Genomic DNA, 24,827 nt, shown 5'->3' with positions numbered 1-24,827 from the left:
GAAAATGATACTTAGGGGGAAAGCTACAACCATGGTTTCGGAGTACATGAAACAGAACTTAGAGGCAGTTTGGATTCAAAGTTAAAGTTATTTTGATTTTGATTTTGATTTTGATTTTGATTGTGGAAAATGAAAAATGAGATGTAATTATAAATTTGACTTGGGAAACGTGTGTTTTTGTTGTATAGTGCGTTGAGTTAAAGTTAAAGTTAAAATTTTTGAATTGAGAAATGTTTATTTTTGTTGTGTAGTGTGTTGAGTTAAAGTTAAAATTAATTGTCTTTGAATCCAAACGGGGCCTTAAATTTTCTGCTTTTGGAGTGATATGATTTTCTTGTAGCCCCTTAACTTGCGCTATATGTAATTGGGTGATGCTATCAGGATGGTTGAAAAAACAACCAACGTGGTTATTTCCTTTTCAATTATTAAATTTACTAGTTACAGTTTACGCTGGTTATTTCTTTTTCAGTTGTTAAATTTACTAGTTACAATCTAGACCGTACACTTACTACAACCATGGATTCAAAGTAAATGAAACAGAACTTAAATTTTCTGCTTTTGGAGTGATATGATTCTCTTGTAGCCCCTTAACTTACACTATTTGTAATTGGGTGATGCTATCAGGATGGTTGAAAAAACAGGCAACATGGTTATTTCCTTTTCAGTTGTTAAATTTTAATAATTAGGATATAGATCGTACATTTATTCATTATTTTTTTATTTAAAAATTCACCACTCATACTGTTATTTTTTATATTTTCGACTACTTGTCCTTTTGATAATGCTCACTCATACCCGTGAACGAATCGAATCCAATTTCCGATTCAACATTAAACCAAAATGAATTGAACAGTTTAATAAATTAAATAACAATTTGATACTTTAAAGAAAGAAAAGAAAAGAAAAAACGTCAATTAAACTCCATCATCTTCTTTTGCCCTGCAAATCACGATCCCAAGAAAACAACGCTGACGCAATCAGTGAAGAGATTCGATCCTGCTAATAAAATCCGCACACAGCACCAAGCAATCAGTGAAGAGATCATCCCCGAAGATCCAGATTGTTTATCACCATTAAAAGATTTCAATAGAATTCCTCAAGAAAACAAATTTTATCCATGCTATTGGTTGGATCCGTGGTGATCTGATCTGAAATTTGCATGACAGAAAATTTACGAAAACATAGAATTCCGTCCTGATCTGCTTATATTATTATGATCCAGAGCATCGGAGCAAGATTGAATATGATCTATCATGCCAGGCAGGGACAAACAACTCGACTGACGGCCGGGAGGGAATGGGGAGGAGTCAGGCTGTCGAGAGGTGGTGTAAGCATCGACGAGATTGATTTTTTCTTTCACTTTGAGGGATTTAACGAGAATGAAATTTTGGTTTAATATGGGAGACTCGATCTTTGTTCAATTGGGGGAGTCTACGAACATAATTTTTTTTCTTTTTTTTAAAGTAATTAAATTTGTTTTTATTTGATTGAACCGATACATTTCGGTTTACTCTAAAGTCGTAGAAAGTTCCACTAGTTTTCATGAATTTAATTGAATACTATGGGGAGATTAATAACTTTCTGATTTTAATTAATGTAATGGAGATGAACAATTGAAAAATCCGATATCTATCTCGGAAGAACTTCGGAAATTATTGGCGAATCCTAATTTGACTAAAGCAAATTAGACAAATAAAAAAATGATTATTATAATAAAATCATCCTATAATAATTAATAAATGTAAAAGATGGCTCAAGAGGCATCACAATAATATTTTTCATTGTAAACCCTATTATGCAAAAGTTTAACGGACCGACTAATCTAGTTTGAGTCGGATCGGTTCATTAAAGTATAAAACTCTCGTAGCATGTATTTTCTCCATTGACATGATTCGAACCCAATACTTTACTTAAGGCATTGTGATAATATTAGACCCCAAATACATTGCATTGCATTAAATTTCATTCGAAACGCAATACATCACTGTTGGAAATTCAACCTTTTAGTGAAGAGGCTCATTCGCTTCTATTGATCTGCAGCACAGTTCTCTGGCATAAATCGGATCACTCCGACGTTGAGATCGTAAAGAAGTCGCATGTCCTGTTGCAGCCACGACCCGATGATAGTCTGCTGCTGTTGTCCAGGATAAATGAACACCCCCACGCAGAAGTAACCCTTCCTCTCGTAATGGAGGTACAGGTAAGTAGGCTCGACAACGTAATCAGCGGTCGGGAAATGCAGGGTCATTTTTGCATAAGCCTGGAACTTGGGATGATAATTGTAACAGTATCTCAGGTCCTTACTGACACTTACCCTCTTTAGGCCAAAGGAGCTGAAGTGATCATCGAATTCCTTCATCACGGCATCGTATGGCCCCTGATTGAAGTACATGCCAAGGGCTCCCGTGTCGAACATGCAACCTCCTCGCCCAGTGTTGGTATCAAGATCGAACGTACCTGGAGGGAATCCGAGCCTCTTGTCCCCAACACTGACATCGACTAACTTCACATAAATATTTTTGAATCTTCGCTGTTTGACAATACTAATTGTCTGAATGTCCGGTCTTGGCGGAAGGACTGTATCCTCTCCGAACCTCAACGGGCTACTGGCAGTCATCTCGGCCTTACTGTACACCAAACAATACGAGAAACGACCTTGGATTTGATTGAATAGCTGCATTGTCAATGAGTCCGGCCCCATGTCTAAACCTAGGATCCCGGAAATCCCGCGTCGGTCGAATGCAAATCTCTGGTTATCATCCCCACACCCGAAGACAATGTTTGGCACCCTCACAAGGCCTTGATTAGTCGTAAATGTAAACGTTTCTTTCGATACAAGTCCTCGACTCACGGCCCCTCCCCCGTAATTTATCTGGTACGCGCATTCCCCGTCAAGACATTTGTGCCGGGCACATATTGGATCATCACAGGGTACTTTCGAGTACGTCCTGGACTGATCCCGGTTGAAGATTGGGATCGACTGATCATAGCAATTAATGCACGGTGCACATTGGGTCCAAATTAGCCCGCTCCCCGTATCCACCAGCAGCTGTTGCGGAGATGTCGGTGTCCCGAGGGTGACTTCGGTGGTATAGAAGAAGTTGTCGGGTCGAACCCAGAAGCGGATGTTGTCCGGTGATAATGATGACTCTGGGGTTGACAGGAAATCACTGTAATTGGCTCGTGACTTGGATATCTCGATCGCTTGATCAAGCTGTTCCTCGAAGGTGAGGTTCCCGGGATAAAGGGGCGACTCGGGGGAGAATCGGGGGATAAGTCGTAAGGTAAACCCAATCGATTCGGAAGGAACGAAGCACACGATGCTATGTATTGCAAGGTAATAGAAGATCATATTTGGGGAGAAAGCTACAACCATGGTGTCAAAGTAAGTTTACGATCTTTTCAAACCGTAATGCTAGAGCTTATTCCAGGAAATAATGGTATTTTTCTTGTATAGCTTGATGCAACCAATTAAGTCACTAAATAGGAAGACAGCGAGAATGAATTTCCCCCTTTGTGGCTGGTGACGTTAATTGATATTTACATAGAATTGGCAATTACTTAAACATTAATTGATATGTACATAGAATATGCAATTACTTTAACATAAATTGATATCTCCATAGAATTGGCAATTACTTAAGGTGTGAAGTTAATTCGTGCATATTTATTAATAGCTCCTGACAACAAATTTCCTATTGTGAATGGATTCTTTTCTCCAATAAATAGGGTATAATTTCATTTTTGGTAAATTTGGGGGGGGGGGGGGGGGGGGGGGGGGGGGGGGGGGGGTGCTCGCGGGGAAGAAGAACCTACACAGCCAATATCTCTAGGTAGAGCAAAATCGACTTGGGTTGTAATTAGCATTGCAAAGAACGATAAGTATACTGAATTGGTATAACATAAATCCGTTGACATCTAAGAAGACTCGTATTCTGAGGATTTGATGGGAACCAGAAAAACCATAAAATGCATTTCCCTCCCTCGTGATTTTGCTGAATGACACTTCACATTAATTCTTAAAAAAAAAAAAAGATGATATTCCAATTCAAGGACTATATTAACTTACTAAGAGAATATCTTTTGATCTCTAATCTTTTATGCACTTTCCATTTTCATCCTAATTTTTTGGTCTTTTCTTCTTATACATCAATGTCGCTGCTGGTTTGTCCATTTTGATCTTTTATTTGAATTTTTGATAAATGAATCAAAATGCAATTATAAAACAATCAAAAAATCAAAAAAAACAAAGCAAAAAATACGTCGACTGCCACTAAGACACTCAAGTGTCTAGACTGGAGGTTGGTCATCAGTGAGACCTTCACTCCTCAACATCAATATCTCAATCTGCCGCATATGACCTCTTGATCTCGAGATATCAAACCTATTGTCATGAGAAATTTCAAAATTAAGATCTCCCCCCCACACACACACACGCACGCACAGATACTATAGATCATTGTCAGCCAGTGATCTCCACGACATTGCCGAGGTGGTAGCCGTATCATTCCCTCTTCCACTGCATGTTGTCGTTCATTCTTTTTTTTTTTTTTAAGTGGAGTTGCTGTTCCTTTTTTATTTATTATTATAAAAATTTGCGTGATAGCAAATTCATTTAAGAAACGTGTGATTCCACCATCATCGGCCAGCACTCCAGCGAAATTGTGGGCGAGTATTTTGACGGCCAATAACCTCAGATGTTGTGTGCTTAGAACAAGGCAAAAGGCTTCCATCTCTAAACTAAGATATTAGATATCCTAATTTAAGATAGTGTCCATATACATAATAAATGTGGGTCTCGTCGACCGCTTGATTGTCGCCGAGGACCTCAGATGAAGTACTTGCGTTGTAGGCCTTTTTTTTTTTTCAATTTTCTCCAATTTTTAAAAATTGTATATATTTTACATATTAATATATTTTATGGAAGTTTTCTCCACAACACCAACATGGAGTAACCGTGTCATCTAGAGAAAATAGTATTGAATAAAAATTTTAAAATAAAAATTGAGAAACTTATAACTAGAGATTAAGAACTTCCACTGCTTTAAATTTCATGGATAAACCTATGGACCCAAATTTATCTATGGCACTGCATTAAAATTTCAGTCGAAACGCAATTAATTCCACTACTATATCACATTTTTTTTCTTTTTTCTTTTCCTTTGTTGGACCAAGACTATATCACTATTTAAAATTCAACATTATATATATTGATGAGGCTCATTCGGTATTTATTGATCTGCAGCACAATTCTCCGGCATGAATTGGATCTCTCTGTTCTTGAGATCGTAAAGAACTCGCATATCCTGTTGCATCCACGACCCGATGACAGTCATTTGATGTCGTTCATGAAAAATAAACACCCCCATGCAGAAAATCCCCCTCCTCTCGAAATGGAAGTACAGGTAAGGAGGCTCAACGACGAAATCAGCGTTCCGGAAATGCAGTGTCATTTTTGCATATGCCCGGAACTTGGGATGATTCTTGTATCTAGTGTCCCTACTGACATTTACCCCCTTTAGGCCAAAGGAGCTGAAGTGATCATCGAATCCTTCATCACCGCATCATATGGCCCCAGGTTGAAGAACATGCCGAGCTCACCCGTGTCGAAGATGCAACCTCCTTCCCCAGTGTTTGTATCGAGATCAAATGTGCCCGGAGGGAACCCGATCCTCTTGTCACAGACGCTGACATCCATTAATTTCACATAAAAATGATTCAATTTTTGTTATTTCACAATCCTAATTGTCTGAATGTCCCGTCTCGTGGAAGGACCGCATCCTCCCCGAACCTCAACGGGCTATTGGCAGTCATCTCAGCCTTACTGTACACCAAACAATGCGAGAAACGACACTGGATATGATTGAACAACTGCATAATCAATGAGTCGTGCCCCATGTCTAACCCTAGGATCCCGGAAATATTGGCTTTGTCGTATTTGAATCCCTGGACATCATTCCCGCATCCGAAGACAATGTTTGGCACCCTCACAAGACCTAGTTCAGTCTGAAATGTAAACGTTTCTTTCGCGACTACACCTTCACTCATGCTCCCGTCGGCGTAAGTTGTCTGGTACACACATCTCCCGTCAAGACACTTGTACCAATCACATATTGGATCATCGCAGGGTACTTCCAAGTAGGTGTGTGATATAACCGGGTGAAAAAATGGGAATGAGTTTTAATCCACACTGTGAAAGTTTTAATCCATAGTAGGCTGATTTGGCTCAAATTGAATTAGTCATACATTTGTTTTCAATCTAATGAAAGAAAAATGATAAGACTTAAAGATGATAAGGTTGATTTACTTGGGCTAATAACCTTGCAGACATGAGGGTGCGCAGTGAAAAAAAAGTACGACAAATATACTAAAAATTGTTATTAATATTAATCCGTAAATATCCATATTAATATCAATATCAATATCTATATCTGTATCTTTTTTATAAATAAACATACGATATATTATCTATGTATAAATAGTGGACGTATCACACATAATATGTGACCGATCTGACTTTGAAAAAAAATTGTCACCACTATACGTGAGTTCATCAATTTTTCGTACGACTTTATTTTAGTACATCTACCATTAGAAATGAAAGTGAGTTCTTAACTTTTTGCACTTCTCACACATTAATTTTGTAGAATTTTTGGGTTTCTCTAATTATTGTACGTTGTTAACATAAGACTCGATGTAACATTATTGGAATTTTTATTTTTGGTTTTTATATATAATATCTTTTCAAGTTAGTGTACGTGAGTTATTCAATTTTTGCCTCTCTTTTAATGTACTAATTTTTACTATATCTTGTTCGAGAAATTGATTTGAACATTAGTCTTATATATATCTAATAGTATAATAGTATAATGTTATCGTATTTAAATTACTATTTTCAACAATTTATAACAATAGTTTATGTAATAAAATTATCAAAAATATAAAATAATCACATTTTAACTCATGCAATACACTGTGCAACTAGTACATCATAAGCAAAGATCATTTAAGATTTTTCTTGTAGGTTCTGAAGACTCCGAATTCAGAGGATTCGATCGAAACCATGGGCTGCCCTGACAGGTGGGCCCATAATGGACCTGCAGGGAAAGTTCGGGCCGGCTGAGACCCAGCCCAACTCGTGAATAATGACTTGAGGATTCCGAGATGCTGCACCAATGTCTGATGTCACGCAAACGTCCAAAACTAATAATTTTCTAATTCTAATAATTAGCATGCGCGAACAATTAATTCAAGCCGTTAATTTTTACTTTCTTTAAGAAAATATCCCGAACAATATTTATGCTGTTGATGATTGAAATTTCTGCTTCTTTTTTTTTATGTATGTTCAATTTTCAATTATTAGTAAGCGATTAGAAAAGTTCGTAACGGTGCGTTTAGATTCAGAGTTAAAGTAACTTTGATTTTGATTGTGGAACATGACAAATGAGTTGGGATTATAAATTTGATTTGGAAAACGTGTGTTTTTGTTGTATAGTGTGTTGAATTAAAGTTAAAGTAAAAAAATTTTATTTGGAAAATATGTATTTTATTGTATAGTGTGTTAAGTTAAAGTTAAAGTTAAAATAAAGTGATTTTAACTCCCAAAATAAACAGATTATTAATGGTGTATTTAGTTTCAGAGTTAAAGTAACTTTGATTTTTATTTTTATTTTGATTGTGAAAAAGGATAAATGAGATAAGATTATAAATTTGACTTGGGAAACGAGTATTTTTGTTGTGTAGTGTGTTGAGTTAAAGTTAAAGTTAAAATTTTTAACGTAAAAAATATATATTTTTATTGTATAATATATTGACTTAAAATTAAAATTAAAGTTAAATTACAATCTAAACACCCAAAAATTTACTAGTGGACAACGACTCATTGGATGCATCGAAAACACCCCGCATGAAACGAAGAAAGTCCTGGCCCGTAATCAATGGAATCTATAACACCTGCTATGGAAGAGCTACAGGACAATCCCCATTTCATTGTTTTGTTTCATTTTTTCCGTAATCAGTGGATCGATTAGTGACATATTTATAGAATCTGACTCGTAATGAAACTCATTTGAACACCGATCTTTAATCGAGAGATCGGGAAGATCCATGTATACTGACTGTACTTGGTTCGAGCATGGTCCGCATACGGCTCATCAGATTCAAAGCTTCGGGCCACAAGAGGCAAGCATGAGGCCGCCTCGACAGATGGCATCACCATATTGGTCAGCCTATGCATATTTGTACCCTGATCATTAATTGATAGATCGACAAGATCCATGTATACCGACATTGTACTCGGTTCGAGCATGGTTCACGTAGAGCTCATCGGACCTACGGCGCCGGACCCAACGAAGCGAGCACGAGGCCGCCTCTAACAGATGACACCGCCGCATTGGTCGTCCTAGGCATAGAGAGGATCGCCCCTGCCCTAGAAAACGAAACTTTTCTCAAAAATTGTTGCCGTACCATCGACGGCTTTTTCTAATACGGAAAGGTGGTGGCGAACTCTCTCTCTCTCTCTCTCTCTCTCTCTCTCTCTTAAACCTCCATGAATTAATAAAGCAAGAGAGGGAACTCACATGACAAATCGGTGACGCAGTTGGACCGAGATTTTCAGAGCAAATTCACTTGCAAAATCCCTCCTTTTTAATTACTTGCCCATATTCCTCCTCTCTCTCTCTCTCTCCTCCATTTGACTGTCTCTGTATATTTACCACCATTACCAAACACCAACCTTGAAAGCTTCTCAATAGCCCGTCAAGAGTTGGACTTTGGTTGATCGTTCGTTAATCCTTTCTGGGGGAGAATATTTTTCTTTTCTTTTAATTTCCGCCCCTTCAAGGTCGTCTCTTCCTCCAGCTGTCCTTTCTAGCTGGGTGTCGTGTGATCCCATTGAAAAAGGACCATTCTTGAGCTGTAAAGGGAGTCTTGTTGATTGGTTGTCCCCCAAGAAAACCCTTCTTGATCTCTCCCTCAGAGAAGATGATGATTTGTTCGTTGAGATCGCAGTCCGTGAGACCGCTTCATGGGTCTGAGTTTGTTTCCGGGAGTAAATCCTTAATTCCCACGAAAAGATCCTCCCTCTTGCCCCCCTTGCCGGCGAGGAAGATCAGCCGACAGCTCACGCTCTCGCTGTCGAGACCCTTGCACATCTCCTCGGTCGAATCGTTCGGATCATCAGGCACCAGTGCCCGGAAGGACGACGGTCTGATCAAATGCGAGGCCTACGAGGCGGACCGGTCGGAGGCGGCGGCTTCGGCGGCGGGATCGGACGTCGCCAAGAGGGTGAAGATTGGGATTTACTTCGCCACCTGGTGGGCTCTGAATGTGGTGTTCAATATCTACAACAAGAAGGTGTTGAATGCCTATCCCTATCCCTGGTTGACCTCCACACTGTCTTTGGCTACTGGTTCTCTTATGATGTTGATCTCCTGGGCTACACGAATCGCTGAGACCCCGAAGACCGACTTCGAGTTCTGGAAGACCCTCTTTCCGGTAATATATTTCACAATTTTTCCGTTTGTATTTTTATGTTTCAATTTGCATCCCTTTGCTGTTAGATGCCATTAAAAGGCACTGGTATTCGATGAATAGCTTAAGTTTGAATTTGCATGTTGCTGTCTTCATGAGTTTCTTGATTTCTCCGTTTGGTTGATGGGAAAGTATGAGAAAAGGAGGGGAACAAGAATTTGATTCTATTTATGAACTCGATGCTGATAAACTTGCAAATCTAGAAATTCATTTCGGACAAGCTTGGTTGTTCTGCTGCCGGCGGAACATCGAATATTTTGGGTTTTACAGTGTGTACGAGTGAATTTGATCAGATATTTTATGGTTCATGATCAGCTTGTTGTCTGTTTCGTTTTTGGATTCGTATCTTAGTTTTCATCTCATGTTTCGGTTCAGGTTGCTGTTGCGCATACAATTGGACATGTAGCAGCAACTGTGAGTATGTCAAAGGTTGCAGTTTCATTCACACACATCATCAAGAGTGGTGAGCCTGCCTTTAGTGTGTTGGTGTCGAGGTTCCTCTTGGGTGAGACATTCCCGGCCTCCGTCTACTTGTCACTCGTACCAATTATTGGTGGCTGTGCCCTCGCTGCTGTTACTGAGCTCAACTTTAACATGATTGGTAAACCCAATTCCACCCCTCTTCCATAATTTGTTCAATTTCTTTTCCAACTGTCGTCACAGAGTTCATGATCTCTTGTATAGCCCTGGAGTGAAGGATCTTGAGTGTTGAATCTATGTACTTTCTCTATGGTCTTCTGTTATGCTCAGTGTATAGAGACAAACCATTCCCAATCAAGGTTTAATATCTTGCTTAAAATTGATCGGCTAACATGGTGTTAGGTAGGGCGGCAATTTGGTAGTTTATGGTTGGACTTTCCTCCGGGGCCACCAGTGTGATTGTTGGGTCAGTGTTTTTGGTGTCATTGGTACCTCAGTCAGCGTAATTCTGGAATTTCTCATTTTCTTTCCCTCGATAAATTCTTTCGAGATTCTTTTGGGAGTATGAATTCGATCATTTTTTCCCCCTCAGGTTTCATGGGAGCTATGATATCGAACCTTGCCTTTGTGTTCCGCAACATATTCTCGAAGAGGGGCATGAAGGGAAAATCAGTTAGCGGGATGAACTACTACGCTTGCCTCTCTATGTTGTCTCTCGTAATTCTCACTCCATTTGCAATTGCTGTGGAGGGACCACAGATGTGGGCTGCTGGATTTCAGAAGGCCCTGTCTGATATTGGACCCCAGATTGTCTGGTAACCACATGAGAACTTGCAACTCGATTTCTTTCCTAGCTTGCTATTAATATGCTCCGTACGGCCGCAATTTTTTTCCCCCCCCTGATTAGTTGAACAGTTTGATTCCTGTTGAATCTTTATGAAGGATACTTCAACTAACGATTAGTAAAATTGAAGGCATATTGTTACCAGATGGATGGAGAGAGATATACTGGGCTAGACCAGCTCTCGAAACAATTTTTTTTAAGCCATGTCGATCTCATTTATTGTATATTGCAAGCCCTTCATCAATTATCATTCTCACGGGATATTAATCTGAGAACTGTTTGTGCTTTTCTGTGCTTTTTTCTCTACTTTTGTGTACTAATGATGTCTGTGCGTGGGCGGCGGTATTTGCTCGTTTTAATATTAGGTGGATGGCGGCACAGAGTGTGTTCTACCACCTGTACAACCAAGTCTCCTACATGTCGTTGGACGAGATCTCCCCGTTGACCTTCAGTATCGGGAATACGATGAAGCGGATATCAGTCATTGTCTCCTCGATCATCATCTTCCACACCCCTGTCCAGCCCGTCAATGCCCTTGGAGCTGCCATCGCTGTCCTTGGCACCTTCTTGTATTCCCAGGTAAGTCTTACGTTCCAGGCACCTTGTTCGTCGCGAACCGAAAACATGTTCTAAATGACTGTCTTGCCCACTAGTAGTTTCAAAAGTATCTGAAGGATACAGACAAGGAATGTTTGTTTGGATGCTTATTCTGCCCCCATGCATATTCTAGTCTACTTATCTCTGTGACTTCATAAACTCATCCTATTTTTTATATACTGAACCTCGATGGCTATACCTTGTTCTATAATACTTATCCTGCCGCAATTTCCACTAAACTGCTTGCACTAAAGAACTGCTAAATCTTGTTGATATGATCTTTACATACTGCTTCATTAGTCCTCTCTCCTTTTTTCGTTGGTAGGTGTTGGTTTTCAGGTACCAACTGTATTGACCGTCTGATTGAGTAATTTGATGATCTCATGAGGATTTTAGTTGCGGAAGTTGTGGGGAATATTAGTTTAATACTTAATAGTCGCCTTAGCCCACCACAATTTATTACGAATCCCATTCTCAGCATATGCTTTGGCATGTGAGAAATTAAAAGAATGATTCTTTTCTTTTTTTTTTTTGGGGGGGGGAGGGGGGATATTTTTCTCGGCTTATCCCCCTGTTACAATATTCTCTCAACCTTGTATGTCTAATGCATATATGCCGTTTCGATTTTATTAATGCAAGGTTTCTAAAACTTTGCTGGCCCTATATGCAGGCAAAGCAGTAAGGAGGGGACCTGCAATGTTTGTTGACATTGGACCTGCATGGAAGAAGGAGATATCGATATGGGCAAAATTTGTTGACAGTACTTTCTTGTATAGTAAAGTAGTGGAATAAGTCTTCAAAGAGAAAATACCACAGGTTTTGCTCTTTCTAGTTTTGCTTAGTATGAGAAGTGAGGCAAATTTCTAAATAATTCAGAGACAGTGGCAAATTTCTAAATTTGTCTTTTGGTCTGAAGAGGAAGAGGAAGAAGAAAAGAGAAAGAGGGAGCATAATGATAAATTGGACCCTTTTGGATTATTATATATTTATATCATGCCACTTTTGACCCAAAAAATGAAATTGTATTTATTTCTTTTTCATTTTCCGCATTTTTGAAGTTTTATTTGGCCTTTAGTGTTAGATTCCCGCATGTTCTCAATTGAGCGTTGGACGATGGAGTTGGTAGAGAAAAGTTGGTGGCAGAGAAATGCCCCTTGGTGGTATCAGAAGGTCACATCTTTCTCTCTCTCTCTCTCTTGAAAGATAACTAAACCTAAACCTAAATAGACCCGCATTCGATGTAAAAGGCCCGGTCAAGCTGAAATTGCAGCTCGAAACAATCAAATCGATAGCGATCGGGTTCAAACAAGGAAAATGAAAATGTGAAGCCAACATAACAGGCTCTCTGCTGGTGTCGAGGATTCTCAAATGTAGAGTTCCCTTGTGCTTTAATCCGAGGAATGACCAAATAGAAATGTGAAATCTTCGTCTTAGATCACATCTGCAAGTGTGTGTATGCTGTCTGTACATCCTTATCCCCTCTGCCACTGCAGTTTATCACAACCTTGGCTCCGTTGGGGAGAGTCGGGCACAGTTCCTCCAAATAAGCCAAGGCATGAGATGTCTCCAGAGCCGGGATTATGCCTTCGAGTCGTGATAACCTTTTAAATGCTGCATATGAGGAGGACTCAATAAGTATGGTGCAACCGATTAATTGTCACAAAATGCTGGAAATCAAGTGAATAGCATTCCCAGTGTCCATAAGAGAGATGGAAAACTGGAAAATTGCAATTTCCTGACCTTCCAATGCCTCTTCGTCTGTAATGCTATAGTACTCGGCGCTTCCAATGTCTTTCAGGAAGCTGTGCTCGGGTCCCACTCCAGGGTAGTCCAAGCTGTATAGTCCAACAGAAGAGAATCCATTCACTTAGAGATATTAAAACACAAGAAGAGCATTGTAAGTAAATCAGATGTCTAATCTTACTATACCCTGCACTGATAGAATGAGGTTCGATGATCTGCCCTTCTTCATCCTGCAACAGGTAGCTCATGGCTCCATGTAGAACCCCAACCTCCCCTTTCGTCAGAGTGGCTGCATGCTTACCACTCTCTAGGCCAAGACCTGCTGCCTCCACTCCAATCATTCTGACATCTCTATCATCCACGAACTCATGGAACAGTCCCATGGCATTCGAACCTCCTCCAACACACGCAAGTAGAACATCAGGTTTTCCCCCCCATTTCTCCATCGCTTGCCTCCGGGTTTCTCTACCTATCACTGCTTGGAACTCTCTCACCATCATCGGGTATGGATGTGGCCCACAAACAGAGCCTAAGATGTAGAGCGTCGTCTCCACGTTGGTCACCCAGTCACGAATAGCCTCTGATGTAGCATCTTTTAGGGTCGCTGTCCCAGAATGGACTGCTCTGACCTGCACAGGGAGAGATCCTCCTCTCGTTATAGACACTAGGAATAGACGATAGAAGGAAATCTAAACTACAGATATTCAAAGGGAATTCATGTGTATTCAATTGATTTACTTCTGGTGCAATCCCTTTGTACTTTCTTAGTTTCACAATAGAGGTTTCTAGATGAAAGATGAAATTCAAGAATACTCTCGTCGTTCTTTTTTTTCTTTTCTCCTTTTTGAGCAATCTTCCATTTTGCATACCAACCTGTATCTTAAGGGTGAACCACTACCCTACATGGAGATAAGTATGAAGGCGATACATGGGCATATTCATTTGAATAAGAAACCAAAACTCTATAGATGTTAATGCATAGTGATGGATCAACGAGTGATCAAGAGACTGCGCTTCGTAAGTTCTGATAAAATTCATTAACTGTCCCCTTTGTGTGAAGTTCACCCATTATTGCTTTGCCCCACAATCCAAAGCATACCCTTTTTAGCAATCTTCCAGTGTGCATAACCAACCTCTATCTTAAGGTTCCATGAACCACTACGTCACACTAACGTTGGTATGAAGGCAATACACAGGCATATTCATTTGTACAACAAGAAACCACAAACTCTATAAAATGATAACACATAGTGATGGATCAATGAGTGATCAAGAGACTGCGCTTTGTAAGTTCTGATAAAATTCACTAATTAACTCTCCCCTTTGTGTAAAGTTTTCCCCTTCTTGTTTTCCCTCACAATCGAAAGCTTACCCTTTCACCTTCTCCATATAGCCCCGCCATCTTAAGAAACTACAAAAATACTAATCGACATCTTCAAAAACAAATCAACAAAAAGGTGTCTACGAACAGGCAAGCTATAGGAATCAAACCTCAGCTCCAAGCAGCCGCATCCTGAACACGTTAAGTGCCTGCCTCTCCATATCTTGGGCTCCCATATAGACAACACACTGCAGCCCGAATCTCGCGCACACTGTGGCAGTCGCCACTCCATGCTGCCCTGCTCCAGTCTCAGCAATAACCCGCTTCTTTCCCAATCGCTTTGCAAGCAAGGCCTGCGCAACGGCATTGTTGATCTTATGGGCCCCAGTGTGGTTCAGATCCTCCCTCTTGAGATAGATATGAGGGCCCTCACCGTTAGGCCGCCTGTAATGTTCAGTTAAGCGCTCAGCAAAGTAGAGGGGGCTCTCCCGACCGACATAGTCCCTCAAAATTCCCTCCAGCTCTTTCTGCATTATTAACATACTATACTAAAATGAAGTCCTTCTCTCCATGATATAACAGTAAGTTATGCTCGAAATGAGCACATGACAAAGAAAACTTCAAGTACTTCACAGTTTTAAGAAAACTCCAAGAACTTCACAATCTTAGTTAACGTCATAAGCTAAAACGCATCTTTAGCAAAGGCAGAAACTTTTGTTTTTAATTGTTGGCGGCGCTTCTCAAACTTGCGTTCGGATTCGAACATTAAGGTTTCAAAAGCTTGAACTCTATGCATTGCCTCGGAACTTCTTAATTTCATTCACATTCACCATTTTCCACCAGAAACTCAAAAGAAGCACAACTTGTTCTTCCAGTTCCGAGTTTCCAACAAACGGTTATCCCTTTCTCGGAGAATTGGATTACCATTGCCTACAAACCCCATCTTCTTTCATCATAAGCTACATTCACAATCAAAGATATTAAACAAACGAACAAGCATTATCAGCTACTCGATTCACAGAACCCCAAACTAATAGGAGAAAAGACAACCCAAGAATCAATTCATAAGCATTAGCTAAGGCAGTCCCAGTTCAGTGAAACCTGAAAATCTTGGTCGCCAGCGAGCGAATGGAAGGCGGACTCGAGCTCAGAGAGGGCGTATATGAGCGTCTCCGGGACGAACTTCCCGCCGAATCGACCGAACCGCCCGAGCGGGTCCGGCCGCAGGAGCGGAGCCTGGCCCTCCATTTGTCAAGCTGACTCTTCGGCGCAGACGCAGGGGATGGAGGATTTGCGGCCGAAGGAAGGCTAAAGTTGTAATTTTTCTCAATTTGGAGGACAAATGAGGGAGAAAGGTCCAGACTGGTTGGGTTTGTGGAGGGATTTGGAGGAGAGGAAGACCAGGAGAGGAGAGAAGAAGGGAAGAAGCAGCCATGGGAGGGGAGCTCGTGATCTTCAAATATGCCAACTTTTTATTATTATTTATATTATTCATTATTTTCATTATTACCCAAAAAATAAATAAAAATTATTATTATAAATAAAAAATAAAAAGGAACAAAAATTAACCGTCTCGCAGTTATATATGGGAACAGACTTGTCCCTTCGAAACAGCACAACCTTGGCGCCAAATTTCGCACCCTTTCATTCGCTATTAAAGAGAAACGAAACATGTCTGGAACACCCAAAGGAGATACCCTCACTCACCCTTCTCCTATACTCCAATCCCGAGGAAAAATACAGGCGTGCGATATGGATCCTAATCCTGGATCCTCGAGCAGGCCTCGAAGGGACGACACTGGCGATGCTGTGCCAAGGGATAGGTTCTTGGACTTGCCAGACTCGCTCCTTCTGCTGATCATCTCCTTCCTCCCGTTCAAGGATGCTGTGAAGATGATGGCCGTCTCCCGTCTGTGGTGCAACCTGTGCCGCTCCGCCCGGAATGTTGAGTTCAAGGAATACTTCTTCACCGGCCCACCGGATGAGCGGCGCATCGCTTTTACAACATTCATGAGGCGATGGATCGAGGCCTGCCCTGAGTCTTCACTGGACAGCGTCGAGCTCGCCCTTGCGAATCCCAACGAGTTCTCCTGGGACGTGGATAACTGCATCTCGTTCGCCCTCGGCTGTCGGGTGAAACACCTTGGGCTCAACTTCTCCGACCTCGGTTTGGCCGAGGAAGAGGACATCGACATCGACAACCAAGCACACGGCTCTGTCATCGATCTCCCAAGTAGGTTTTACAACCACACGGGCCTTGGCTCGATAAGGTTGTTCTCGTGCAGGTTCCAGGCGCCCAAGTTCCGGAACTTCGTTGCGCTCAAGAGCGTTGCCTTGGGTTACATGGAACTCGAATTCTCGACCATCAGCACATTGTTGGAGAACTGCCCAGCGCTTGAGACTTTCAGCCTGGAAAGGTGCTGGAACACGCAAGAAGAGTACGCGCGTGGGAAGCACCTTTCGCTCCAGAACCTTATCGTGGACCGGTGCGATTTCCTCCATTCATGGTTTGGAGTCGACGTCCCGAACCTTAGGCTCTTTAAATACTCCGGAATGATGGCCCTATTTGAGGTGGATGTAGGGCAGACCATCCAGGAGGCAGAACTAGATTTCTCACTTGAAACCGAGTTCGAGGGAAACGGTGATTTATTGTACATGCTCATTTCCTCTCTCGCCGGCGTTAAGCGGCTTACTGTCTGTAGTTACACACTTCAGGTAAAACATCTATAAAGTATAATTGATTGCATATATATCTACGAGTTTTTTTTTTTTTTCGTTTAGTATATTAACATACGTCCATGAATCTTAGGTTATTCCAAGCGGGAATCAACCGTTGAGCATGGAATGTCCGTTGCACGTGACGCATTTGATCTTGAAGACCTCTGTGCATTCCTGTGATTTCTGGGGAATTTCGTTCTTCCTGAAGAGTTGTCCACTCCTTGAAATGCTAACCATCGAAATCACTCCTCTACGAATAGTTCCGGTATGTATATAAAGCCCGTGAATATAGTTGTCGTTCTTTCTTATGTTACATTGATAATGTTCTTCGTTTAAAATTTTGCCTTTTCTCTTTTGTAATAGGATTATGAATCGCCATTCCCCTTGGACCCACACAAGTTCTGGGCTCCAAGGAAGAGGGCATTCCAGTGTTTTAAAACGCTGGAGGTCATCGAAGTTAAAGGATTCAAAGGGACCGCTACAGAAATATACCTCCTCAAGCATGCTATGCGTCATGGGCGTGTAATGAGGAGCTTGAATCTTCACATCTCAAACGAAGACGATGCGGAGAGTACCGCCCTTGTCCAACGAGCGGTTGATGATCTGATGGCCTCTCCTAGAGTGTCCCCGATGCTGCAAATTGGGGTCATAGTCAGTTGAAATCATTTGTGTTGCATTTTGATCAATAATTGTGATCGAGGTCATCATTTTGAATAATTACTAATAAAATTTTCTGTCAATCATCTAGTAAAGATAAAGATTTGTTTTCTTTTCACCCAAAAAAGACTTGTTTTCTCATGGGAGTGTTTTTCCTGTCGTAATTTGTCAGTGGCTGTGATCGAGATAAGAGTAAAATGAATAACAGTATTGGTGAGTTCGTGATTGACAAGCCATGCGGAAGAGAATTCAGCAATTAGTGAATGGAGGAAATCGCACCGGTCCACGATGATAATAACATAGTCATCATTTAAAATTCACTAAGTATCGAAAATAAGTCGCGTGCAACAAGAGTGTCTTCTCGATATTTTTATTGCAGTAACATGTTCGGTTCTTTTGTAGAATACACAATCAGTCATTTACGAAAGAAGCGTTAACATACAATTAGTAGCTTTACAACTAAGGAGAGGATCCATATAATACTCCATGTATGGATATAATACTGTCATAAAATTTGGGCATATCGTGGTTCAAATAATGCCATATATTAAAATCGAACTAAAGGACTATGAAGAGACATGCCTTCTCCATGGCTTGTTTCACCAGTAGGTAATGGTAGTTATTTACATGAACATACATTTCTCACACGTAAACCGACACATCTCCATTTGTAATTAGCTTTTTTTCACTCCCTTTAGAACACCTCGGCCCCATTAACCAAATCATTAGCAACCTCTCTCGACCATCAATACGGATCCTAATCCAAGGGCTTTGAGAAGACCTCGCAGGGACAATGGCATTCGTAACGAGCAAGAGTACTACTCTAGAGATAGATTCTCTGACCTAACCGAGAATCTTATCCTATTCATACTGTCCTTTCTTCCCTTCGAAGACGTTGTGAGGACAAGCACCATCTCCCGCCAGTGGCACAATGCGCGGTGCACCGCTCGGACTGTCGAGTTCAATAAGCGCTTCTTCCCCGGGGCGACCAATGAGAGGCGGCTTGCCTTCATTAGGTTCATGAGGCAGTTTATCGAGGATTGTCGGGAACCTGTACTAGACAGCATTGAGCTTGTGCTTTCGAGGCCCCACAAGTTCATTCGGGATGTGTACCTTTGCATGTCCTTTGCGATGCATCGTGGAGTGAAATGTTCGGGATTCGACTTCTCCAATCCCGCCTGGGCCAAAGAAGAGCGCGAGTATGGCATGGAGGGACAATTCATGTACGATGCAGTCTTTGAACTCCCCTCTAGTTTCTATAACCTCTTGGGTCTAGTCAAGTTGCAGCTATTTTCTTGCAAATTCGATGCATCCAAGTTCAGAAACTTTCGAGCACTCAAGAGCCTCTCCTTGGGTTACATGGAATTCACCCCGTCGACCATCGACACCCTATTCGAGAAGTGCCCCTTGCTGGAGACTTTCAGCCTTAGAAGGTGTTGGAACGCTGAAGAAGTCTACATTTACGAGAAGCATCTGAGCCTAGAGAGGCTTGTCATGGATCAGTGCGACTTCCGTCGGTCATGGTACGGTATCTAAGTCCCAAACCTTAGGCATTTCAAGTATTCGGCGAGGGTAGGAATCTTGGAGGTGGAAGTAGGCCCGTCCATCCAGGAGGTGGAACTTGATTTCTCACTCGAGACCGAGTTTGAGGGTCAGGTCCAATATCTCTACTCGCTTCTTTTGTCTCTCGACCGCACAAGAGAGCTCACAGTACGTAGTTACATGCTTCAGGTATATCCAACTACTTAATGTTATTTCCAAGATATGTACTTGCACATACATTTTATTTTTTTGGTCGAAAAAAATGTACATACATTTTATTGATATATATATATATATATATTATATATATGAATATATTTATGTTTAATATATATGTACGATGCTTCTTAGGTTATTCCGGAGATAATACTGTTGGGCACGGAATCACTATTGAATGTGAGACATTTGATTTTAAGGACGGCCATGCATCATAGTGACTTATGGGGGATCGCCTTCCTATTTAATAGTTGTCCATTTCTTGAAACCCTAACCATTCAAATTACTCCTATCAAGATCATTCCGGTATATATATTCGGTTATCACGAAAATTATTCGTCTTTGTATAGCAATAAGATCACATTCCATAGATATATACTGACCGGTTCATATAAAACTTATGTTTTTTTTTTTTGGTAAGGGTTATGAACTGCAGCTCCCATCGAACCCGGATAAGGTTTGGACTCAAAACGAAGATCTCGAGTCGGTAATTTCAACGATCAAGGAGGTTGAGGCGAAGGGATTCAGAGGGACGAGCACAGAACTTCATCTCGTTACGCATGTCATGCTCAACGGGCGTAAAAATAAATAAGATGTTAATTGCATTTCCTTTAGGCAAGTAAACTTTTGTAATTTAAAAGTATTAATAATACTTATAAATAAAATAAAATGTATTAATAATGGGGAAAAGAGAAGTAATTTAATTTCTATCTTTGCAATTTATTCAAGTCTGCCCCTCTGTTGTCCTAATTCCTATACACAGATTTTTCAAAAAAGCCCTCCCAATAAACGGGAATTTCTCTCTAATCCATGCCCAATGTTAGCCTGTTAAGATTTCGTTTATTTTTTAAAAATTACAAAATGACCTAAATTTTTAATTTTTTTAAAAATCCACCCCGCCCTTTCTCTCTCTCTCTCTCCATCTCTCCATCACGAGGCCGATCACCGAGCCCCAAGTCTCACCAATCGATCCTAGGGTTTCCGATTTCCACTTCATAATCTGAAGATCGAGGCCAAGTTCACCGTTTGCAATGGAAGCCTGACTCCATGGAACCTCGGAAGAGATAATCGGAGGGAACTGGCGGAGAGGAGTAATTTCCAGATACCGAAAACAAGACTCTGATTCTGATCTTCGTGTCTCTTTCTCTTGTCGGAGCGACTGAGCTGACGAGTCATGGATTTCGCGAGCTGCCCGTTCTGCGACTTGACGGTCCCGTCCTCAGAGCTTGAAAGGTCCAAACTTTTCCCTTTCTCTGCGTCAATTGTTACTGCATTGCGAGCTATTAGGGTGGCCGGAGACTCTCACACTAGTATTTTGCAGATCAGTAACGAAGATGGTGAGAGAGTCGCAGATCTGCAGATCATCGTCATCTTCCCACGAACCTCGAGCAAATCATCCTTCTCCATGAACAGTGCAGGGGGGATAAGAAGAACGAAGATGGTGACGTCCTTGGCGGAAGGGAGAGTGGTCTTGTTGAGGAGAGGGAATGAGGGGAATGTGGAGAGGGCGGGCTCGGGGACATGAACGGTGGATAGGGGAGGAAGATGATGAACAGTGACGAGGAGGAGGAGGAGGAGGGAGAAGGGGTGGGGCAAAATTGAAACTTTTGAAAAAACTTTGGTCATTTTGAAATTTTAAATAGTTTGTGGTGAAGTGAAACGAAGTATAATTTCGTTTCGAAACGCGCTTAACGCTCTCTCTTCTGAACGCCGCCCACCTTCTCCTCCGCCTCTGCTCTCCTCTCCTCGAATCAGACCCCCGGCTACCCTCCTATGTCTTTCGCAGTTCGTCCAATCCTCGAGTAGCCCAACTATTGTTCCTAGCATCAGGAGCGACCCGGTTGTCATCTCATCCCTGCACAGACCCCCTAATACCTCCTCCACTCTTGCTCAGCTCGTGGACTCGGCAACCTCTGTTTCTCTTCAACCGACCGACGTTGCTGACCCCTCTGATTTGATTTTGCTCCCGTGGTCATTTTATGGCACTTCCATCCAGCCAAGCATCCGATGGTGCTGGTCTTTGCCCCTGCTCGCTCCCCAGCTCTTCTCTCCAGCCACTTGACACCAAGGACGACAACAAGGTCGCTTGAATGAGCGGCAATTTAATAGCTGCATCCTATCTTCTGAATCCTCTGATAAAAATGCTATCTTTCCCCATCAATCCGTGTCATCTGAAAAAGGTTGTTTTTGTAGGGTGAGATGGCCTCAGAAGTAGAGACACCTGACAGACCTGAAATACTCCAGGAGAGATTAAAGTCTTTTTTGCGTCAGCTCCAGTTCGAGTGTGCCATCCTCGAGAGGATTGTGCACAAGAATAAGAACCAGCACCGGCGCTGCGGGTACTTCCAGTATCTTTTGAAGGTTGTACTTTCTGTTGATTCTTATCGTGTCATTCTTGTTCATATCTCTATTTTGTGGCTTGTTTTGCGGTTTATAGCTCGGAGGGTCCAATAGCTCTGTTCAAAGTTTATGTTTTTCCCATTGCGGGTTCTTAGGTGAGGAGGGACTTTAGGCTTCTACAATCAGCTAAGCTGGAGGAGTTGTTGAATTCTTGCTTTCAAGTTATTAGTGGAGACAAGCCTAAACAAAAAATCAATCTTTTAGAGAGGTAAGCGCCATTTCTCAAATCCTTTATGGAGCATCAAAGAGTTTGTTTCAGTTTCCACGTGTTTTGGACATGTTCCATAGCAATAGATTTTCTGGATATTGTAAAGGAATTTTTCATTTAGTCATCTTAGACTGTTGTTCTTACTTTGCATAGTGTTTTTGTATGCATTACCTTATTGTGACAGTCTAAAGTCGAGAATTTGCGATAGTGGGAAGCCTAATTTTATGGAACGACTTCTTGGTGCTGCAAGACTCCTATCACAGGTGTGCCATGTTAATGAATTATAGATGATGCAATTTTTTACTGTCCCTTGCAATTTGACTGTTTCTTTGTCTATGTTGTTATATAGTCGTTTTCCCGTTCCTCCTCTATCTTCAAAAATGGTGTAGTGTAGTTAGTGCAAGTGTTTTAGTCTTGCAAATTCACTGCGAACCATCTTTGACCAGCCTATTCAACCCAATTTTCAAGATTGCTAACACAATTCTGCTGAGGCCTACTTTGGACGTTGTATTGTTCAGAACAGCAACTTTGAAGTGATAAATGTCTTCTCTTGCTGTGCAGGCTATTGAACCCATTCTGAAGGCTGCTGCGTATCCTTCATTTCGCATAACATTCAATTATTTAGCAGGACATAGAACATACTTGGGCGCAACACGGCTATTTGCTATAATCGCCTTCGTTGCCAAAACTTTTCTCCGATGAAAATCATGCTGTTAGTCTTCCTTAACTCAGAGATAGAGAGATCTCGATCTTGCTTGCTCAGTCATTTTTTGTGGCATTTTCTTTGACTACCCTGGCTATGCTTGGTCGCTTGCGAGTTCTAGCCCAGCAAGTGAGTTTCGTTTCTTCCAAATATTCTTAAGGAAATCTTTTAGTGAAGTATTCTATCTTTAGTTCGTCCTTGATTTTCCTCTTCAAATCCTACTGCTAATTACAAACTTCAATGTTTTGTCGTTTTCATGACATTTAGCTTGTTCTATTGTACTTTTGGTTGACCGGATGTCTTAGTTCTTCACATGCTACCTTTGAAACTTACTCTTAGCTATCCTCGTATCTCTAATACTAAACACGGCCTGATCATCTAAATTTCTAAAATTTGCAGATATTATTGGATGTCGTTTCGGTATTTAATATGGTATCGTCTCTATCTCAAGAGAGGCAATCTGTGAAATTAACTCAGGAAGGAATCGAGGTTAGCTGGCAGGAATCCTTGTATTTATTTATTATCTTGGTAAAATTCTCATGCTGATAGAAGCAGTTCCCTTTCTGGTGCAATTTGATTCAGATCTTTAGAGAGTACTACCCTATAAATCGAGATTATGTAACCCTAGAATGTATCTGGGAAACCGACAAATATATATTGGTGGAGAGAATGCACAAGAGTGAGATTGAAAGTGGAGCTGTGGCCCTTGACAAGAAGGATTCCTTGGCTGAAGCACCGGTTTGCTATCAAAGAATCGAAACTATCCTTGAAGGTAGCGTCTTTTACTATTGCTACGGCTCATATTGAGTTTCTTGTATTCTCTGCCTGCTACATATGGAGTGTCCTTTTTAGTGTCTGCTGCAGATGAGGAACTTGATTCAATCCCGAAGATGGCGGAGATGAACAAAGGTGCTGTTGAAAGTCCAGCTCAGAGTAGGGAGGAGAAGATTGAATTGGCTGTGAACTCCTGTGCCGATGACAAGGCTGCTGAAGGTTCTCAAGATGCTGAAGATAATTTGGCTACAACTCGATTCCCCGAAGATAAGTTATCTGCACATGATGGCTTGGTGACATCTTCTACGTCACTTACGACCTCAGACCCGAAAACTGAACCGAAAAAGGTTGCATTTGTTTCCATCAAGAGGCCATTGCCATCAAAATCAACTGATGTGGATCTTCACCCGAAGAAAAGTAGAAGCGAAGATGAAAGAAAGAAAGATCCGTTCTTTGATTTACTTGCAGGTGGAAGCCTGAGGGATAGTGTCTTCTGAACAAAATGATCACTTAACTTGGGAATGATCGAGTGTCAGTCGTGTTTGCAGGCTTCATTTTCATGTAGGTGCTTTGTGCTGAAAGATATGTTTGTTGTCATTCCAAAGGCTTACAGTCACTAGTGACAAGACTGAAAACATCCAAGCCACTAAAGCCGATACCCCTCCTAGCAGATACGAGATTCGCATGGTACCTTATTGATCACCGCACCCTGAGTCCCTGACTATGATATATCGAAATTAATATTATCAAAAACAAGTCGTATTATTTAACTTAAATAGTACTCTTTTATAGAACGTGATAAAGAGGAATGATCTACCTTTCGAACTGCAGCCTGATAGGCTGCTCGAGCAGCACGGTTAACAGCATTCGTCCGAGCATTCCCTCTAGACGCCACAACCTGCAACTTATCCAACGACGATCGTATCTTACATTCGTATGGGCGAGATCACCTTGTACGACAGACAAAGTGTCTAAGATTCGGTTCAAAATTCATTAATTAGAGAATTTTGCAGAAAGATTAAATTAAGCTCATCATTAAACTTGAGTAAATCAACTAAATAGATCCGATGAATTTTATTTATTTATTTTTTGGTAGTATTTGACATTTCGTTCTTACTTAACGTTCACCCTCAGATCTCATCTCTCTCTCTCT

At 41.2% G+C, this 24,827-nt stretch overlaps 4 protein-coding genes across 7 annotated transcripts; 2 read left to right on the top strand and 2 right to left on the bottom strand.

The window, feature by feature from the left end:
• Nucleotides 1–1,903: 1,903 nt before the first annotated feature.
• Nucleotides 1,904–3,456, bottom strand: LOC116215150 (aspartic proteinase nepenthesin-1-like). Its single transcript, XM_031550747.1, has one exon. It carries the CDS (start codon nucleotides 3,374–3,376, stop codon nucleotides 2,027–2,029), a length of 1,350 nt encoding a protein of 449 aa, XP_031406607.1. The 5' UTR covers nucleotides 3,377–3,456; the 3' UTR covers nucleotides 1,904–2,026.
• A 5,118-nt stretch (nucleotides 3,457–8,574) lies between these two features.
• Nucleotides 8,575–12,407, top strand: LOC116213562 (glucose-6-phosphate/phosphate translocator 1, chloroplastic). Its single transcript, XM_031548569.1, has 5 exons — nucleotides 8,575–9,495; nucleotides 9,907–10,132; nucleotides 10,544–10,766; nucleotides 11,161–11,374; nucleotides 12,063–12,407. Exons 1-5 carry the CDS (start codon nucleotides 8,983–8,985, stop codon nucleotides 12,072–12,074), a joined length of 1,188 nt encoding a protein of 395 aa, XP_031404429.1. The 5' UTR covers nucleotides 8,575–8,982; the 3' UTR covers nucleotides 12,075–12,407.
• Nucleotides 12,408–12,529: 122 nt separating this feature from the next.
• LOC116213560 (tryptophan synthase beta chain 2, chloroplastic) lies at nucleotides 12,530–15,907 on the bottom strand. 2 transcript variants are annotated; one of them, XM_031548567.1, is made up of 5 exons: nucleotides 15,558–15,907; nucleotides 14,627–14,983; nucleotides 13,322–13,764; nucleotides 13,133–13,227; nucleotides 12,530–13,003 (listed from the first exon to the last, which is right to left on the bottom strand). In XM_031548567.1, the coding sequence occupies exons 1-5, from the start codon at nucleotides 15,702–15,704 to the stop codon at nucleotides 12,828–12,830; spliced, it is 1,218 nt and encodes a 405-aa protein (XP_031404427.1). In that variant the 5' UTR covers nucleotides 15,705–15,907; the 3' UTR covers nucleotides 12,530–12,827. The 2 variants fall into 2 exon arrangements, with proteins under 2 accessions (XP_031404427.1, XP_031404428.1); XM_031548568.1 differs by having other exon boundaries at nucleotides 14,627–14,900; nucleotides 15,558–15,689.
• A 4,588-nt stretch (nucleotides 15,908–20,495) lies between these two features.
• LOC116215390 lies at nucleotides 20,496–24,376 on the top strand. Of its 3 annotated transcripts, none has more exons than XM_031551087.1 (10): nucleotides 20,496–20,822; nucleotides 20,916–21,670; nucleotides 21,783–21,950; nucleotides 22,085–22,197; nucleotides 22,382–22,460; nucleotides 22,759–22,787; nucleotides 22,936–23,029; nucleotides 23,300–23,389; nucleotides 23,483–23,672; nucleotides 23,753–24,376. In XM_031551087.1, exons 2-10 carry the CDS (start codon nucleotides 21,569–21,571, stop codon nucleotides 24,169–24,171), a joined length of 1,284 nt encoding a protein of 427 aa, XP_031406947.1. In that variant the 5' UTR covers nucleotides 20,496–20,822; nucleotides 20,916–21,568; the 3' UTR covers nucleotides 24,172–24,376. The 3 variants fall into 3 exon arrangements, with proteins under 3 accessions (XP_031406947.1, XP_031406946.1, XP_031406948.1); XM_031551086.1 differs by having other exon boundaries at nucleotides 20,911–21,670; XM_031551088.1 differs by having other exon boundaries at nucleotides 20,497–20,822; nucleotides 20,911–21,670; nucleotides 23,765–24,376.
• The last annotated feature ends 451 nt before the right edge of the window (nucleotides 24,377–24,827 follow it).

The sequence above is a fragment of the Punica granatum genome, chromosome 7, assembly GCF_007655135.1.
Source record: "Punica granatum isolate Tunisia-2019 chromosome 7, ASM765513v2, whole genome shotgun sequence".
Classification (NCBI taxonomy): Eukaryota; Viridiplantae; Streptophyta; class Magnoliopsida; order Myrtales; family Lythraceae; genus Punica; species Punica granatum.
This window is presented reverse-complemented; position numbering and strand designations above follow the sequence as displayed.

Excerpts from the sequence above, each read along its gene's own strand:
- LOC116215150 (XM_031550747.1), bottom strand. The coding sequence starts at position 3,376 with ATGGTTGTAGCTTTCTCCCCAAATATGATCTTCTATTACCTTGCAATA.
- LOC116213562 (XM_031548569.1), top strand. The coding sequence starts at position 8,983 with ATGATGATTTGTTCGTTGAGATCGCAGTCCGTGAGACCGCTTCATGGG. Across the intron at positions 9,496-9,906 it reads TCTGGAAGACCCTCTTTCCG|GTTGCTGTTGCGCATACAAT; the intron begins GTAATATATTTC and ends GTTTCGGTTCAG. Across the intron at positions 10,767-11,160 it reads ATTGGACCCCAGATTGTCTG|GTGGATGGCGGCACAGAGTG; the intron begins GTAACCACATGA and ends TTTTAATATTAG.
- LOC116213560 (XM_031548567.1), bottom strand. The coding sequence starts at position 15,704 with ATGGAGGGCCAGGCTCCGCTCCTGCGGCCGGACCCGCTCGGGCGGTTC. Across the intron at positions 13,765-14,626 it reads TGCGGCTGCTTGGAGCTGAG|GTCAGAGCAGTCCATTCTGG; the intron begins GTTTGATTCCTA and ends CTCCCTGTGCAG. Across the intron at positions 13,228-13,321 it reads CCTCATTCTATCAGTGCAGG|CTTGGACTACCCTGGAGTGG; the intron begins GTATAGTAAGAT and ends TGGACTATACAG.
- LOC116215390 (XM_031551087.1), top strand. The coding sequence starts at position 21,569 with ATGGCACTTCCATCCAGCCAAGCATCCGATGGTGCTGGTCTTTGCCCC. Across the intron at positions 22,788-22,935 it reads CCCATTCTGAAGGCTGCTGC|AGAGATCTCGATCTTGCTTG; the intron begins GTATCCTTCATT and ends ACTCAGAGATAG. Across the intron at positions 23,030-23,299 it reads TGCGAGTTCTAGCCCAGCAA|ATATTATTGGATGTCGTTTC; the intron begins GTGAGTTTCGTT and ends TAAAATTTGCAG.